A 19,835-nucleotide genomic window follows, 5' to 3' on the forward strand; every position below is an offset into this window, starting at 1 on the left:
AATTTTGTTATATAGAGGTGTGTGTGTGTGTGTGTGTGTGTGTGTGTGTGTGTGTGTGTGTGTGTGTGTGTGTGTGTGTGTGTGTGTGTGTGTGTGATTATCAGTAATCAGTATGAATAGTGTAACTATCAGTAATAGTTCTTGTTATTACTGATAGTTACACTATTCAAGAAATTTTACATTGTTTAATAATATTCACCCTAGACTCAATTTTACATTAGAAAGGGAAAATACTGGCACAAAGTCATTAAATTTTCTAAATTTCAAGCTTACTTGGAGCCTGAATGAAGTCCAATTTACCATCTATCATAAACCGGCAAACACTGATAGGTTTCTGCTTTATAACAGCTATCTCCTGTTCGCCTACAATAGGGCTGTTATTTTTAATCAATTTCTCAATGCCTATAAATATTCCACAGCGGAATCTGCTTTAGATTCAGAAATACAGATATTAACCAAAAGATTCTTAAATAGGGGCTTGCTACAATAAACCGAATTAGGGTACAAGCTAAGGATAGGATACAAAAAACTGCACCAACCAAAAATAGTAAGATCAAAAAATACTCTATTTCTGTCCCATATGTTGAACAGTGGCACAACCAGCTTAATAGATTCTTTAAAGATACTGAATTTAAAATTGTGGCCAGACCAATACAGAAATTACACACTATACTGAACAATTGCTCAGTCCTTTCCTGTTTTGCAACAAAAATCAAGGACCTGGTGTACAACATTTCATGCAATGATTGCGACTCATCTTATCAGGGCTCAACGCGGTGTATGCTGGATGTGAGAGTAAAACAGCATGCATCCTCAGTCTGTGCTTCTCATTCAGCAGCGTCAGAATTGGGCTTTCATGACATTAATGAAAACCATACATTTTTATTCAACAAGGCCAAAATACTTAGTATCCAGCATAATTATACTAAACTATTAATTGCAGAAACAATTGAAATCAAATTACATGAGAATTCTATTAATGTTCGTTGTTCATATCTAATCTCCAATTCGTGGGCATTTCTGCGCACATGCGAAGACAAATAATTTTGCTATTTAAGATCCAGGCTCACACATACTCTGTAATTTAAATTCCTGTGATCAAGACTATAGTCAAAGTCCTGTCAACTTCAGGAAGGAAAGTCGTTTTTAGCAAAAGTTTGAATTTATTACTGTAATCATTTTGCATTAATTCTATATTCATTTTAATTTCTGGTGAGTGTCATATGGAAGTGTTCTACTTAATATATTCAGGTAAATTTTTCTTATTCTTCTACAAATATTAAAATTTCAGTATATCTTTCAATGGAGACATGATAGAGATGAAATTTTGGTATATTTGGAATCAGTGGGTCAATTGCTTTTAGTATTTACGTCCTTTGCTATGGGGGCATGAAATTTATTTTTGTTGGACCCTGTGATTAGAGGGTGCTGTGGGAAGTTTTTTCTTTTTTTTTTTTTTTGCTGATGCTGAATATAGTTGTTTCTTTGCATCATTTGCCAAATCTAATACACTGTACTATAATATGGTTAATGATAATATTTGATAATATTCCTGTGAAATGATTAGTTGTAAGTCCCACTAACCTATATGTTGGTGTCCAAGTAAAAGTGAACGTTTCCATTATTTACATTGTAAATGAAGAGATCCCTTGATTGATCCTTTCAAACAAAAAAATCATCTACTTACTTGTAAGAAACATTTCCAATTCAGTGTTTGTGACTCTAACTGAATTTGGGATGCTTGGTATGCATTTTGCACCTAGAATGGCACTGGCCCTCAGTGGTCTGGTAAGCCTCACATTTCGGTTGCTTTAACTCTCTTGGGTTAGCAAGTTCAGGTGTGCAAATTTGATTTTTGCCTCACTTTGATCTGCAAATGTTTAGCAGAAGTGAAAGGCACAAACTGCTACATCATTTTGCTTCCCTGTACTTTATTAAGAAAATAAATTATTTGCAAAACTGATTTTTTTTATCTCATTTATCATGGAATTTTTGTTAAAGATGAAAAGAGTTTATGGATAATGTCACTCACTCTAACACAGAGTATGAGTTACTTTGTGACTTCCACACTGAAAAAAAAAAAAAAAAAAAAAAACAATGCTGCCTTTTGTTAACAGTTGAATATATACATCATAATAATGAAATTACAGTAGATGTAATAGAATGAGTGACTGGATTATTTTGAATTTGTTTATACATTATTTCTTTAGTTTCAAGAACAACTCGTGAGGTTGAGCTGAGGTGGCTGAATGACCAAGCTGTTACCATGTACAGGGGTCTCAAGATGGCACAGTTTGAGATCCAGCATATAGGCCTGACACGATGCAAAGAGTATTTTCATATTGGTAAATCTGCACATTCTTTTCACTTACTTTTAATAGTGAAATATCTTATCGCATATTTGAACTGAAAATGTAATAAATTATATAGTCTTACCCTGTGATATAATCAAAATTTTCCATAATTCACGTTAATAATTTTTTTATTTTACCTTTTATTATTCAATATTTTTCTGTTTTTCGTGATAATAAGTTTATATATTTTTTCTCTTAATTTCTTCATTTTGACCTCTCTCCTGAAAATTAGTAATATTTTAACAAAAACAAATGTACATCTTCATTCTATTCTTCTCTTGGATTTTTTCATTATAACTCTTTACGTACAGGGTGTTTTCAAAATTTTCCGAAACAAATGTAAACACATATTCTTGTGCCAAAAATAAAAATATTTTATCAGTGGCTCATTTTGCAATGTAAACATTATCCTCAAGTTTTGGCTACAGATGAATTTTTGCAGGAAAAGTTTTGATAAACATATATTTCAAAAGCTTTTAAACATTAATCATAAATTTCAAAGCAATATAAAACATTTGAACAGAGGGGTGAAGTGGAAGTGGTTATTTTTTATTTATTTATTTATGTTATTTTATTATTTTATTTTTTTTTTTGGCTGATGCTGCATAAGCTTGCTTTCTTGCATCAAATGCCTCTACTAATGCTAATCCTAATTTTTATGTTCAAATTATCTCATAAAAATGACTTAAAATGACCTTGAACAGTTCAAAATATATGTATCAACATTGACACAAATAGCGTTGTCTCTACTACTTGAATCATATCAACTACTCATCTGTGAGTAATCACTGTGTACAGTACATACTAGCAGTGTCAATGTATCTGTTACTTGAGTTTTACCCTCCACAATGACTGCCCCATTTATAGCATTTGTTAAACTGATATTATGGGAGACACTACAAATGTTTATTTTCCTGAATTAACTGATATGATTTTATCTTATAGTGAAGGTTCACAAGAACTTTTTGGCATATCTTCTGTTGACAGATATGCCAAAAAATTTCCAACTTGGTGAAGAGCAAATCATAAAACATCCTCTACTGTGTAGAGACAGCGTGGAGAAACAGGTATGCTAAAACCATGATGTAAAGGCCTGGTCATTGTGCAACTTGAAAACAAATAATAAACATGTTGATGTTGGTAGTATGTGCTTTGCACACACTGGTTACTCACAACTGAGTAATTAGTTTACAGTAATTCCAATAAATGAATTAAATGGAGAGAGAGAGAGAGAGAGAGAGAGAGAGAGAGAGAGAGAGAGAGAGAGAGAGAGATTACTACATAAATGATAATCATATCCATTTCACAGTATGCCTGTATATGAATATTATTGCTCTGATATGAATAAACACAGAAACTTTTGTCAATAACTAATTTTGCAATGTGCACATGATCCTCAGTTTCTGATCCACATTCTGGTTACAGATGAATGATGTTTTACAAGAAATTGAATTCCTAACTCTTGCAGCAGCACTTATACCAGGGCAAAAGAAACTTACACAAATCATTACTCACCATCAACATACCTTTTCCTTTACTGTTTAGCATGGACTCCTTGGAAATAATCTTATCAGTCTATTTTGAACAGTAATGCTTTCAGGAATGGTATACCTATATTTGCTACAAAACAATTTGTGGGAACCATTAGAAGACATACCATATGAAAATTGGCAGAGGATGTGGTTTATGCCCAATTTTCCCATGCTGTTTTTGGCTTTTTAAATACAGAGGTATAATTACTGATTATTAGTTAGAACAGCCTTGTATGATGCTCACCATGTTCACCCTTAGATAAAAATGACTTAAAATGACCTTGAAGAATTATAATAATTGTGTAAGAATTATAATAATTCTATGTTTATTCTACACATTACCACATAAAATGAACTGAGATACTGCATTTTGGAAGCTTCTGAAACCATTAAAAACAGCCTCAAATTGATAGGACATGACAGGGAATTGTGGATTCATTGCACTGGAATTCTGCATTGAGCAAAAGGGAGGTCAGTTTAAATAGCTGCTTTAGATATTTTTTCTTTTTGTGTTTTTTTATTTATGATTAATGCTCATTATACCTCAGAAATAGATTTTTGAGACACGTTTATAGGAACTTTTTTATTTTTAGGTGTAGAATATCTCCTACATTGGTTCCATGCAATTTTGAAGCATTCAGTAATACAGGTGTTTAGAGATTTCATTGAAATTTTTGATCATTAAAATTGGGGTGAAAAGTCTTGCTGTGATATCCTAGCACACCTTATATAAAAGGCAGGTGACAGCTGTAGTATCAACTTGCCTTATGTATAAATCATTATAATTAGTCCCTGGAATATTTTGAAGCTGTGTTATAGAATGAAGAATCACATTACACAGTTTTCTAATCTCTTCACTGAGTCTGGGTCTTGTGGATGTCAGGAGAATGTTATTTATCAACGTATGTCTCAATTGTGAAGTATCAAAGAGGTGCTATCTCTCTCTGGGGTTGTTTCTTGTGATTCAAGCCAGGATCATTGGCTGTCATTCCTGGAACAGTGAATGCCATGTGACACATTGATATTTCTCTCTTCCTACACTGTGGCAGTAGGTGGAGAAACCTTTCTGTTTAAAACATATCATACTGCAGCACCAGTAGTAATTTGGTTTCAAGGCCTGCTGATAGTCTGTAACACATCATGATGCTAACTGATTCATCCACTGCAGTCTTCTAGTTTGTATCAACTTATGGATAAACCTAGTAGTGTATTATTATTCTATGGGTGCATATGCTGCTCCATAGCCCTAAACTTTGGGAGGGATTTTTCCCTTCTCTGTAAAAGGAAAAGAGAAAAATGACAGTTACATTAAAAAAAAAAAAAAAAAAAAAAACCCCACCTTGTAACAGGACCCAAACTTGTGATGTTACGCCACTTGATGTTACTTCTGCAAATCCCTTGCAGAAGGTGAGCGGACCCCTTCTTCTCAACACACTGCTGAAGAAAGGTGCACTGGGGTGCAATCATGAAGACTTCGATGCATAACCAACTGAATACTGTCTTGCTTATGTGTCTGTCTGCTACATAAGAATAATCAACCAGGCCTGCCCTCCGGAAGGCCAAACAAAGAAAGTCCCTCTCCTTGAACTGGTTAAGGAGAATGCCTTCCATCCTTTTCCCTCACCATTATTCTTGAATCACCTTCCTGAACTCTAGGAGTGGCCCTGACCATGACAGAGCACACTTGAATGACATGAACAAAATGCTTGAATGCTCCTCAAAACTTTATTATTATTATTATTAGCAATAAGGTGTAAGGAAGACTGAGGCTTATACTGCACCAGTCAAAAAAAAAAAAATCTCGTGTTACCTTGAGATAGAGAGAGCGAGAAGTAGAAGGGAATCACCAAGAAAGCAAGAAAGAGAAGAATGATGATATCCAGCTCACGACCCTGGGTTTGCCAAGCCCCATACTCACCAGATATGAGCCCCTGGGGTAAGATATGAGCCCCCCTCAGGCAATCTTGACCCTTCTCAGAAAAAAGCTATACTGAAAGTATAGCTTTTTTAAGCTATACTTTCAGTATAGCTTAAAATAATAATAAAAGCATTCAAATATCTTTTGTACTTATGCAAATAACAAGCATGCAATAAGGAATTCAGTAACAATAAAAAAGTACAATTTAATATTTATTTTTCATCATTTGTTATAATCACATAACTAAATTTACAAAGAAGTCTAAAATCTTTATAAAATTTCCCTGCCCAAAAAGTTAAAAAAAAAAAAGAAAGAAAAGAAAAAGTGCGCGCACACACTCAGGACAGAAAGAAAGAAAAGAGCAAAAACTTGGGTCGAAAATATGCTATTTTGCCTCCCATATAATAATAATCAGTTGTTAATACATCCAAGTGTTTTATGCTAACTAAGATATACTGTTAAAGGTTAAGACCTGAACAGATACCAGATGTGGTGGGTGGCAGAGAAAAATGCAAGAGATGTTTATGAATTATCAGGTGACTAAAACCTACAGTAGTTACAAAAACTATTCTGCAATCAAGTCACAAAGTGAATTAAGCAAGCTACAAGAAATCTCTGGAAAACAATGCAAAGAAAAGAAACAAAGACTTTATTTTATCCAAACCACTAGAAGGAAAGAGATGAACCACATTAGTCCCCTGGATGTGAATGGTATAATAGTTGCCAATTCTGCTCAGGTTGCTGATAATCTGAATACATATTTTACATCTACATTCAGACTTGAGGAATTTTTTAGGGATGAGGATGCCAGAAGTATACCAAATTTTAACAGGAGGCTAAATTATTTTGTGATAATTGGGAGGAAAGTGGCAGAGAAATTGGATAAGCTAAAATTAAATAAGTCAACCAGGGCTGATGGGATATATATAATTACTATTAGTAGTGGCAACAATGAAAGAAAGAAAGCTTATAAAGCATTAGTCAAAAAAAAAAAAAAAAACTTCCCCCTCACCAGTCCATCCTTTGCAATAGTTTGTCTAGCAGTCCATCCTTTACAGTAGTTTGTCTAGTTCTTCCTTGAATTTATTCAAACTATCTACTTGTACAACAGATGGAAGTCTATCCCAACAGTCAACTACTGGCTGGCTAAAGGCAAACTTCTGCACATCTGTCTTGCAACCATCCTTCCTCAATTTGAATTTATTTCCTCTCATATGTTCCTCTGAGCAGAGGAAGAATGCCAACAGCAGTGAGTTTACTCAATCCATTCAAAGCCTTAAACACCTCAGTCAAATTATTTTTCAGTAGTTTCCTGATGCTGGAGTTTACAGAACTGAAGCATTTCTTAGTAAGAGCACCCTTTGTTCCCACACCAACATTGTCCTCTGCAGATTCACATCCTTCCTAAAATGAGGCCTCTATACCTGTATGAAGTACTCAAGATGCAGCCTAACGATTGCCTTATACAAAGGGATAATCGCCTCCTTATCCCTGCAAGCAAAAGCTCTCTCAACATACAAGAAGAGTCACAGCACAGATTGGCATTGTCTTTCACAAAAACCTATGCAATCTATATCGGGCTAAAAAGTATTTGACCCCCCCCTCATATATTCCCATGAGCTGTCCTAGCAGCCTGTTTGCACTGCTCAGAGAGCTTCATATCTGACTGCACAATTACCCCTAGGTCTTTAATTTTTCAGTATGCTGGGCTGTAGCAAGACAGTAGCAAGACATAAGTCAATCTGGGATTGCTGCTGCTGCCCATATGCAATACCTTGCATTTATCAATGTTAAACATCACTTGCCATTTCTCATCCTGTCTGCATAATTCATCTAGATCTTGTTGCAGAAGCAGCTTACTTTGATTACTGTCATTATCCACCCTACCAACCTTTATAAATTATCAGGAGAGACAAGCTATCGTTAGAAAACCTAGACATTATGCCTGATATATCATTAATAAATATAGAAAACAACAATGGGTCCAGCACTGAACCCTAGGGGAAGACTCTACTAATAACATTAGTCCACAAAGAGCAGTGTTCATTAATAACCACTCTGTCTTCTCCAAATCAACCATCCTTTCATTCATAGCACTAGCTTGTCCGTAATGCCACACAGCTCCAATTTATGTGTAACAGTATCAAAAGCTTTCCTAAAATCCAAGTATGATATCAAAATTATTTTTGTATTAAGTTCCTTTGTTACTGCATCATAATATCCAATCAGATTGGGCAGAAAAGATTGCCCCTTAACTAATCCATGCTGTGACTGCAGTATAACTATTTTTCTAGATGTTGCATTACTTATATCACCTTTTGATCCTCCTTTGTGAATTCAGGGTACATCCACACATCTCCAGTCCATAGGGACTTCCATTGAATCCAAAGATGCTCTCATAATTATGGCTAAGGGTTTGACTACCTCCTTTGCTGCCTCCCTTAATATAATAGGATAGATCCCATCCACCCCAGGTGCCTTTCTTACATTTAACTAGAGCAATTCCTCTTTAACTTTCCTCTCAATTATCAGAGAATCATTTAGCTCCTTGTTCAAGTTTGATAAACTTCTGCCATTCCCCTCCTTGAAGAACTCCTCATGTGTGAATGTATAGGCAAAATAACTATTCAGTTTGTCAACATCCTGAGCAGGATCATCATGAGCTGAGTGATATCAGTTAAACCATAGATATCAAGTGGGCCAATGTGATTCAATCAATGTTAACATAAGTAAAGAAGTCTTTACTGCTTTTCTCTGCATGCTTTGCATAAGACTTCTCTTAATAAATTTAAATCAAGGAAAGACAGTTGTAGATATGCAAAAAATTGCCTTTAGCCAGTGGGTGGTTGATTGTTGGAACAAACTTCCATCTGTCGTAGTGGAGGTCGACAACTTAAATAAGTTAAAGCAGAGGCAGAAGTAAACAAACATTTGGAGTGAATGGATGGATGAAATGGGAACTTTTTTTTTTTTTTTTTTTTTTCAGTCGATGGGTGAAATAAGTTTGCTTTCTTGCATCATATGGCTCTACTAATGCTAATCTACCTTAGCTTGCCTCCTTTGTTACTTGATTGCCGACTGTCTAATAGGCTTCTATATCTCCCAATAATATTTTTATAACCAGTTGTATGCATCCTGTGCATTTTTCTTCTCTGCCACAAGTCTCATCAGTTCATCTGACAGTGTTCCTACCTGTATGGCTATAGTCAGAAACAGGAACAAATTAGAAACAATTCAGAGAGCAATTCATCTCACTATTACCAGAGCATGTTGCACCGTGAGCACACCACCACTGCAGGCATTGGCCGGTGCTCTCCCACTTTATTTGGAAGTAGCCAAAAGAGGCATATATTACAGACTTAAAAAAAAAGCAGCATGTGCATCCTCTATCCACGAAATATGTTTTATTTTATGTGAAAATATCTATGGCAGCACTAGAGTAAAACCATTTAAATTTTTGAAAGGTTTGATCAAAACTTACTTATGCTACTTAGAAGGTTGATGTTGATCAAAATCTTGAGAAGCAGATTTTATTAAAGTCTGCATTTTATTCTTGCATAATATTACTACCCACTGCATATTCTACTGAATCATTGTTAGTGAATGAGCTGGCGTCATTTAGGAAGTGATACCATTTCCATATCTTAGTATAAACTTACTCTATTGAATCAACTACTTACTCTACCGATTCAATGCTGGTGACTGAGTTAGCATCATTAGCGCCATTTAGGAAGTGATGTCAATTGCATAATTTAAAATCTAACAGCCACCTAATAGAAAGTGACGTCAATTGGACCATTTCTGTTACCGTAAGAAAATTTCGTTACCAATTGATTTTACTCTAGTGCCGCCATAGATGTTTTCACATCAAAAAGGGTACACCCACAGAATTTCTGGGGATAGCTGTTGACACAGCCAACACCAAGGCTGAAAGAAAGAGAATAGCCACAAAAAGCTCCATGAGCTATGACAAACAAATTGGGAGCAGGAAACCAGAGGTCTGGTAACCAAAAGGTTTCTCCCACAGGTGGCAGTGGTTAGTCCAAAGGACTAACCACTGGAATTTTCAAGCCTCTGAAATTTTCACATTTATGTTGACAAGTCATGGCTCCCTAAAGACTAAATTAACTTCCTTAGGTTTGACTGTTGACCTAAACTGTACCTGTGGAAAAAGTGAAGACTGGGCACACATTCTCTGTGAATGTATAATTTATGATATACCAAGAACCCAATCCCAATTAATAGCAGAAATTGGCTCCCTACCCAGGGGATAAGAACATTTATTTATAACAGAAGAAAATAATTTAAAGCTTTCACAAGCTTTGTACAAAAAAGTATTTGAAATGCATAGAAACATGCCGTATGACCACCACAGCAAAACAATAATCCATATGTTATTGTTTGTTTGTTTGTTATTTGGTTTTTAGGAGCATTATCAACTAAGACCATATTGCTCCGGGAATATGCGGTGGTCATTCCCTGACCTTTCCGCATCCTCCGTATTTGGTGGTGACGTGTTCAAACTCCGGTCTAATCAAGAAGCGTATGCTAAGCACTGCTGCTCCTTCCCACCTGGCTACGGAGGCACCTCAATAATCCATAGCCAAAGTGCCCATGTCTCTCAACCATGCCCAGATGATGACATTTAAAATTGACAGGGTAGCTGTATGACAGATACCCAAATTTGACTAAACCGAAATGACTATTGGAGCTCCACAGGTTTACCCTGCCGCCAGTGGGGGGACTCCACATCAAACAAATAAACATGTAGGGGAGGGAGATGTACAGGCAGTCAGGGTAACAGCTTAGCTAAAAATATTAGTAAGCTAGCAGCAAAGGAATGGGCTGGGCACTGAATGATAGAGTGAAATAGGAATTGTGGTAAAAGGGAATAAATGTTAATTTTGGTGGAAGACCCAGCAAGGGGGGGAGGGAGGGAGAGAGAGAGAGAGAGAGAGAGAGAGAATAAGTGTTATGGTAAATGGAAGTGAGTGAAGGAATGAAGGAAATTGGCTGCAAAAATACATATATAATAACAATATTTATTAAAAATATTAACACAATCTTGACTGTATACTAACAACAACACAAACACTGCCCCCCCCCAGGCTTGCAAGATCTAAATGTTAATCATATTAATAAGTTTAAGTGCTTAGGGAGAGCAGTGCAGTAAGAAGGAATTAAGTAAAGGAGACAAATATCAGAAGAATAAATGAAAGTATGTCTGTAAGTGCGAAAGAGCGCAAACCACATATTGATTATTTTAAGTATTTACTAACTTAGTCTGTAGCCTCTAAATTTTAATTATTAGATGTTTGGTATAGTAAGTACACTACATACCATTGCATTTCCCCCCTCCCAGTGTGAGAAAGAAGATGGATGTGTGGGGGAAAAAAATATATATTGTATAACCTAACAGAAAATGTAGGGGAAAAAAGCACATAAACAGTATAAAATGTAAGAAAAAAACTATAAAACCAGAATCAGTGCAGAGAGTGAATGACGATTACGAGCAGATAAAATTGCCTCCCAGATGGATGATGAGCAGAGAGCCATAGTTTTCCCAGCCTATCCAAGCAGACACCATGCTGTTGCTAGTTAGATGGCATAGTGTGGGATGCTGACACTGACCAACAGGGCTTGCACCTTGGCCAGTGTGGGATAGAGCTCCAACACAGGGACCCTTTTCCCTATGATCCTTCATTCCTGGGTTGGTGGAACCCCCAAAGCCGCATTATAATTAACACTATGTTCTTTCATTCCCCCAACCTAGGTGCTCCCTTGCCTGGTGGGTAACCCCACTGCCATCCATCAACTCCCAATCCCAGGACAGGATGGGCATTTACCCCCCCCCCCCCAAGACCCTCTTTTTTTTTTTTTTTTTTTTTTTTTTCTCTCTCTCTCTCTTTCAACCAGGCAGGCGTCATTACTACTCCCCCCCTCTTTCTCTCTGTCACTTTAACCCCTCCCATTTCCTGTCTTCCTACTATCACTTTCAACCTTTCATTTTTTTTTTTTTTTTTTTTTTTTTTTTTTACTGGGATCTCCCTGCCCGATCCCAGCATTTTGTCTGGTGGACCCTACCATCAGAAACCTTCTACTTTTCTTGCCATCCCCCATAAAGGATGGGCTCCTTCCATAGGAGTGCCCCTTTAACTTCCTATTTCCAGGTGGGTAGCCTTCTAGTCATCCACCTTGTACTTTTACATCTGTTCTCTGTCACCCCTTTTCATATCTTCCTCTTTCTAGGCGCCTCCATAGCCAGGTGGGAAGCAGCAACAGTGCGTAGCACACGCTTCTTGATTAGACCAGGGTTCGAGCCCGTCACCACCAAATACGGAGGGTGTGGTAAGATCAGGGAATGACCACTGCATATTCCCCGAGCAATATGGCCTTAGTTGCTAATGCTCCTAAAAACCAAATAACAACAACATAACATCTTCCTCTTCCAGTATGGGTTTTTTTTTTTTTTTTTCCACCCATACTATACTCGGCTGCCTCCTTGTTGTGGTTGACAGTAATGTGGGAGCCCACCAGGGCCCCACAGCTAAATACCACAGGAACAACAGACCAACATAACACAACACTATGCTTTGGTGGCACTGGTATGCAAACATTTTAACATTATCTTGAAGAAGATTCTACTGTTGCAGTCTTGAGCCTAAAAGTTCTGCCTTATTTTTTGGTAAATCAAAATCTCTGATAAGATCATTTAATTAATTTTGTGTGGCCCTGCAGACAGGAAATTGGAAATAAAATCAAGATCTGTTGATGTGGAGGGTTCAGGTAATTTATCTTGGCTATCACCCGACTCTTCATCAGATTCTAAAACATTCAGCTGATGGTTCATGAATGGGAAGTCCTCCACGGAGTACCAGTTGAATAGCAGAGGATATAGTCAGGTAACTTAAGATCTACTTGTTTTTCTTCCCTGCTGAAGAGGTAGCACCATACAAAAATAACAGTCTGTTATATGATCTGAAGGCTCTCTCTCTCTCTCTCTCGATATTATGGCGCCTCCGTAGCCAGGTGGGCAGGAGCAGCAGTGCGTAGCAGACACTTCTTGATTAGACCGGTGTTCGAGCCCGTGACCACCAAATACGGAGGATGCGGAAAGGTCAGGGAATGACCACCGCATATCCCCGGAGCAATATGGCCTTAGTTGCTAATGCTCCTAAAAAGCAAATAACTAACAAACTAACAAACAAACTCGATATTATAGGTATGGCAAAAGACCATACCCTGTTAGCAGCCTGTGATTTAACTAGCTCTGGAGATTATAAGCACAAGTATTGCAGCAAATATGAAGTGACCAGCTTTTTTCTTGGTCCCCAACCTTGCAGCCAAAATAACAGTTGTGTGCTTTTTTTATTATTGGTGTAATGGCATGCTTCTGTGATGCAAATATCACTTCACCACAAACATGACAAAAATTATTGGGACTATTTACACACTTATGTGGTTTGCTGAATTTTAAGTGTTTGTTCAGTTCAAAACAACCAACGTAGCACGGACAGATGCCTGGCTCAGAATGACCAATACTTCTAGACAGGAAACAGTGTGACTCAGCATTAGTGGGTGCAGTGTTTCCACCAAACTGTATCTCAATGCCAAAGTTCCTCAAAAATCAAGCAAAATGTGCTGAAAGTGACATGTATAGTATCGATAAAAACTAGAACTAATAATCCATTTTAACTGTCATATTTGTATTTAGCACATTAATATTGGTCAAAATTGACTAATTTTATTACTGAAACAATTTAGCTCTTAACCAGCGTATTCTGTTAGCTTGCGTATCCCCACAAGCTAGCAGTTTTCTAACTTCAAGTGTATCTCATTCCTCTGAAAATAGTGTCTCCTGTTAACAAGCACAGATTACACTGCGAAAAATTCTACCCTATGAGCCTTGCAGTCTCTCTCTCTCTCTCTCTCTCTCTCTCTCTCTCTCTCCGGGGCTGAACTGATTCACAAAGCTCTCATCATGTACTCCATCTTATTGTCTGGGCTGAATTGCAGATAGTTTAAAATTTAATCCTAACGTAACTTTTTTCCCAACATTGCCATTGACCTCAATTGTTAAGTAAGTCCTTGGATCTCCTACTCTTAATATTATCAGTGGCAACATGTACGATATCATTATTTGTGCCTATAAAATATGATATCTGCTCTATAACAATCTTCTAAAATTCCTGTCAAGCACATCCTAATCCTGTTCTACCTATCCTTTTTTTTTGCACATTATATTTACTGTCTCTGTGATAATAGTCACTGATAATAACTACCTCCATGAGGCGAGTGCATTTTTTCAAGGGCATCCACCATATTCTTCAAGCTCTTACAAATACCCATCAGAACAGTGAGTTTGCATGTAATTTCCTGACACTCTTTGCACTGAACACTAACCCTTGGCTGTATCACATCCCATTCCAGATAATCTGCCAACATTGAACAAGTAGCACATTTTGTAAGGCTGTGATTCATAGATGAACTGCCTCCTTCAGTTCCCCCCAAGCCACAACATTCCCACTATTTTAAGCCCATTGCTTTGCTCTCTAGTTTTAAGAATGATTTTCTATTTAAATTCAGTTTAATTTGAGAATACTACAATAAACTAATAGATACCTATATGCAATAATAACACTCTCTATTCAGAGGTTATGCCACAGTAATATGTATTACACTATCAAGTTTACATTATATGTATTATTACAATATACTGTTATGTTGATAGGGTTTTAAATTAATTAAAGCCTTACTACACGTGAAATTTTGTGTCTAAAAACAAAAAATATGTGCGAACCTATGTGATCAGAACCTTTGAGCTACTTATTTCCCACAATTAAAATCCTACAATTCTACTAGCATGCACTACATTTCTAGTTACAAGATATGATATTTTGCCAAATCACTGATACAAAAACTCGTAAGTACAGTATTAGGTTATAACTTACAATATCTGTAGCTAACATTTAAAACTAAGCTTACAAATGTGACAGACTATTAAGCTATTTATTGAACACAATTTAATATCTTAATTAAATCAAAAAAATGGCAAAATTTTTCAAAAAAATTAGGATTTGCTTCTTCCCTAAATAAAATGAATAGATCCCATCCACCCAAGGTGCCTTTTTATGTTTAGTTTTAACAATTTCTCTTTCACTTTCCTCTCAATTATCACAAAATCATATAGCTCCCTGTTAGAATTTAATAAACTTTTGGCATCCTTCTTCCCTAAAAATTCCTCATGTATTCAACATGAGAAGGATCACCAACAGTTAAACTACTGATAACAAAGGGACTAATATGATTTACCCCCTTCCTTCTAGTGTTTATATAAGTAAAGAAGTTTTTGCTGTTTTTCTTTTCCAAAGAATTCTCATAATCTGTCTTAGCTTGCCTATCCTCCTTTGTGACATGATTGCACACTAGTTTATATCTACCACAGGCTTTTGTATCACTTGGTAATTTACAAGGGGCATTCAATAAATTATCTATCAACCTATGAAGAAAATGAGATAGAGGCAAAAATCTGGTCTTATTTTTAAATGAAACTCCCCTGAACTTCAATACACTTGTTCAATTTTATTAGCAATGAGGAAATAAGAGACAAATAAAATTCTTTGTCCTGCCCATCAAAGAACACAGAAATAACAGAATTCAGTTCATTATCATCAACAAAGTGATGTCCATGTACATTTTTATTGAGGTATTGAAACAGAAAATAGTCAATGGGGGCCAGATCTGGACTGTAACGTGGATGGGTAAGTTCTGTAAAGTCACAGTCTCTCGAAGCAGCAGCAACAGCATGTGACCTGTGCACTGGTGTGTTGTCCTGAAGAAGCAGCACACCTCTGGAAAATTTTCCACACTGTTTTTCCTCCCCAGTGACTGTCTGCTTGTGTTCCAAGTAGTGAATGTACAAAATTTCCTCAGCATCTCAAAAAATGGTGGCCACAATCTTGCCAACTGAAGATTGTGTCTGAAATTTTTTGGTTGGGGAGAACACTTGTGCTTCCTTTGCATTGATTCTTGCTTGGTCTCAGGATCCCAGTGATGAACCCATGTTTCATGAACTGTAACAATTCTGGAGGTGAAAGTTTTAGGATCCCTTCCATAAAACTCTAAATTCTCCTCACAACACCATACTCTGAAATACATCTGCACAGGGATCAGAATCTGGGGACCTACCTTGCACTGACCTTAGTCATCCCCAGATGTTCATGGAGGATGGTTATAACTTTTCTCTCAGATATGTCACATTCCCTAGAGATCTGGGACACCTTTAAATGTGTCATTCAGCAGAAGGGTTTCCACAGCTTGGCACATTTCTGGAGTGGTTGCTGTTGCAGGCCTTTCTGTACGTGGATCATCTTCAATAGACTCTCTACCCTACTTGAATTTTTTGACCAGAATTTCACCTGATACTCTGAAGGTGCACTGTTGCCATACACAGCCACCATTCTTTCATGAATGGCCTTTGGCCCATTTCCTTCTTTGATGAGAAACTTGATAACTGAATGATGCTCCAATTTCAGCAAATCCATAATTTGATATCCGTGTCTTACTTCTTTCTGTTACAGCAGCACAACTTAAAAACATCGTAGGATAAAAATTAGTATGATTCATGCTGAGATGTGTAGGAACATGATAAATCATGAATCATTGAAATATAACTGTGGGAAGTACCTTAGGTAGATAATTTATTGAATGCCCCTCATATCTCAGAATAATCACCTGAGAGGGCATAAATTGAAATTGAGGAAAGACAGATGTAAGATAGACGTGCGGAAATTTGCCTTTAGCCAGCGGGTGGTTGGTTGGTGGAACAGACTTCCATCCCTTGTAGTGGAGGTTGATAGCCTAAATAAGTTTAAGGCTCAGCTGGACAGGTATTTTGAACGAACAGAGGGGTGAAGTGGAAGTGGGGTTTTTTTTTTTTTTTGGCTGATGCTGCATAAGCTTGCTTTCTTGCATCAAATGCCTCTACTAATGCTAATGCTAATATATGCATCCCATGCATTTTTGTTCTCTATCACAAGTCCTATTAATTCATTTGACATTCATTTAGGTCTAAGCATTGAACAGTATTTCTTAGTTGGTATGAAAAGCTTATATTGTAGCTTCTCTAATTACTTTATGAATGTTCTTGTTTATATTCTGGCATAATGATCAGGTCAGAGGAGTTTACAAAAAAATCATGAATACAACTGTTGATTGTATTTAGCAGTCATGGCCTTGAAACCCATTCCACTCAGAGTGTGTACTACAGCACTCTCGCTAATGATAGACCGGAGTTGTTCTTTTATCTGCATTTTCTTAATGCATGAAGAAATATTACGGATAATCAGATCAGGATTACTGCTTTCGCTTGTTGCCTTTCTAACATACTGTTGTAGAAAACATTCATCCAATAAATTCACAAAAGTCTTGCTAGTGTGTGAGTGGTCAACCCACAAATTCCACTCAACAAGGCAGATTATGAGACATCTCTGGAAAAGAATGCAAAGAAAAATAGCAAAGACTTCTATGCTTATATTAACAGTAGAAGGAAGGGGCTGAATCACAATGGGTCACTTGATGTCTTTGGGTGAGCTGTTGATGACCTTGCTCAGGTTGCAGACAAACTGATTAAGTGTTTAGCATCTAAAATTTTCTTATGTGTATGTGGTTTCAGGTTTTCAAGCACCTCTAAAATGTTATCACCCGGGTGCACCCTTAGCACTCTCGGGAAGGCCTGCCCCTGCATTAGGGCATGAATATGAAGAAAACAAGTCAGTTTTCTGGTTTGTTTGTTTATTTGTTATTTGGTTTTTAGGAGCATTAGCACCTAAGGCCATATTGCTCCGGGGATATGCAACGGTCATTCCCTGACCTTTCCGCATCCTCCATATTTGGTGGTCACGGGCTCGAACTCTGGTCTATCAAGAAGCGTGTGCTACGCACTGCTGCTCCTGCCCACCTGGCTACGGAAGTGCCCAGTTTTCTAGTAACTGATACTTAAGAAGCTTTAATGACATATTGAAGTTAATGAGAATGCACATGGTATTAGAAACTATGGTTATTGGTATCCCTACTTGACAACCAATATTCAAGAAAGGATACTCTGGAAATGTGTTGGCAAGAAAAAAATATTTTTAAATTAGGTAATCTCACTCTTTGTGTCATTTTAATTCATAAAAAATAACATTTGACAAATTTTGTGCATTAGAATTTATAGAGCGTGAACTAGTTCTTTTTCTATTCACTTAAAAAAATGTACCATTTTCTAGATCTCTGATTACTATGATTCTCCCCTGCACATACAAGAAAAATTCTGGGTGCATGCCTGTTAACTTAATTTACACATGCAGAATGGCATATTTTTATTGGCTTTAATAAGCTTCTATGTGTCTGTAGTCAACCAACTTTCTAAATGTTCCTACCTTTAATGAGGTTAGTTGCCTTAGTGTAGTTTGTTTTTTGGTTTTCAGGAGCATTAGCAACTAAGGCCATATTGCTCTGGGAATATGTGGTGGTCATTCTGACCTTTCCGCATCCTCCGTAAATAGTGATCACGGGCTCGAACCGCGGTCTAATCAAGAAGCGTGTGCTATGCACTGCTGCTCCTGCCCACCTGGCTACGGAGGCTCCTCTTAGTGTACAAAGAAACAGTGATAGCAGTGTATTGCGGCCATGGTTGCCAACGTGCCAGTAAACCGACAACAACATTTATAAGGAGAAGGAGCATAATTTATCTGTAATGCAGTGACAATTAAATCACACATTGGCTAAAAATATTAGCTAAAAAAATACCACTAAAAAGCTTCACATCCACATTTCAGAAATGAAAACAAAGCCATAATTTAATATACTAAGATGCTATAACCAAAAATTGTTTGGTGTTATACTACAAGCAGCACTTTCCTTCTTAAAGGCATAATTTTCACTTGTCTGTAAAGGTTGATTACTATCGCTCCTAAGAAAACAGACTTTTGATTTCAATTGTTATTGGGAATATCAGTGCTGTATTAACAAGCCTGGCCATCTAAGGTACTGGCAATAACCACAAAACCAACTCTGAATGGTTATTTGGGTGGTAATATTAAATTACAAGAAAGAAATTATAATTCTTGTAAGGGAAGAAAGTAATTCATTTATAGAACAATATGCAGCAGTAACATCACAACTTCAGAGATTTCAAAACTGTCCTTCCATGGGTAACCTATGGGTAACAAATAAATAACAACATTACCTATGGGTAACAAATAAATAACAACAAACTTAACTAAGGAGAAGTATATTGCTATTCATGAGATGCACTGGACTAGACTACTTCTGGTGGTTTTTTTTATATCATTATATTGTTCAAGGTTTAGGCCTAAATGGATATCAGATGAACTAATGAGACTTGTGGCAGAGGAGAAAAATACATGGGATGCATATAAACTATCAGGTGACACAGAAGCCTATGCTACATATAAGCTGGTCTGTAATCAAGTCACAAAGGAGGTTAGACAGACAAAGGCAGATTATGAGAAATCTCTGGCAAAAGATACAAAGAAAAACAGCAAACAGTTCTTTACTTATGATTGGTCCACTTTATAGCGATAGTTTGATTGATGATTCTGCTCAGGCAGCTGACAAACTGAATGAGTATTTTGCATATACATGCTGCTGATAATCAGATTAGGATTACTGCTTTCGCTTGTTTCCTTTCTAATATACTGCTGTAGAAAATATTCATCCAATAAATTCACAAAAGTCTTGCTAGTGTGTGAGTGACCACCCCACAAATTCCACTCGACAGGGCAGATTGAGACATCTCTGGCAAAGAAAAATAGCAAAGACTTCTATGCTTATATTAATGGTAGAAGGACCCTTCCTTCTACCGTTAATGAGCATAGAATTACAGTGGGTCACTTGATGTGTGTGGGTAAGCTGTTGATGACCTTACTCAGGTTGCAGACAAACTGAATAAGTATTTTACATCTATGTGAGGAATTCTTTAGGGACGGGTGTGCCAGAAGTTTATCAAACTCTTACAAGTAGCTA

At 36.8% G+C, this 19,835-nt stretch overlaps 1 protein-coding gene across 2 annotated transcripts in view; it reads left to right on the forward strand.

Moving 5' to 3' along the window:
- LOC150090865 (glycine receptor subunit alpha-1-like) overlaps positions 1 to 19,835 on the forward strand; it is a 300,163-nt gene that overhangs the window by 256,599 nt on the left and 23,729 nt on the right. For both annotated transcript variants that reach the window (XM_090380406.1, XM_090380412.1), the window contains exon 6: positions 2,211 to 2,345. In XM_090380406.1, the coding sequence (XP_090236532.1) occupies positions 2,211 to 2,345 (135 nt within the window). The remainder of the gene's footprint in view (positions 1 to 2,210; positions 2,346 to 19,835) is intronic.

This window comes from Mastigoproctus giganteus, chromosome 1 (assembly GCF_048544385.1).
Source record: "Mastigoproctus giganteus isolate SK-2022 chromosome 1, ASM4854438v1, whole genome shotgun sequence".
NCBI classification, from domain to species: Eukaryota; Metazoa; Arthropoda; class Arachnida; order Uropygi; family Thelyphonidae; genus Mastigoproctus; species Mastigoproctus giganteus.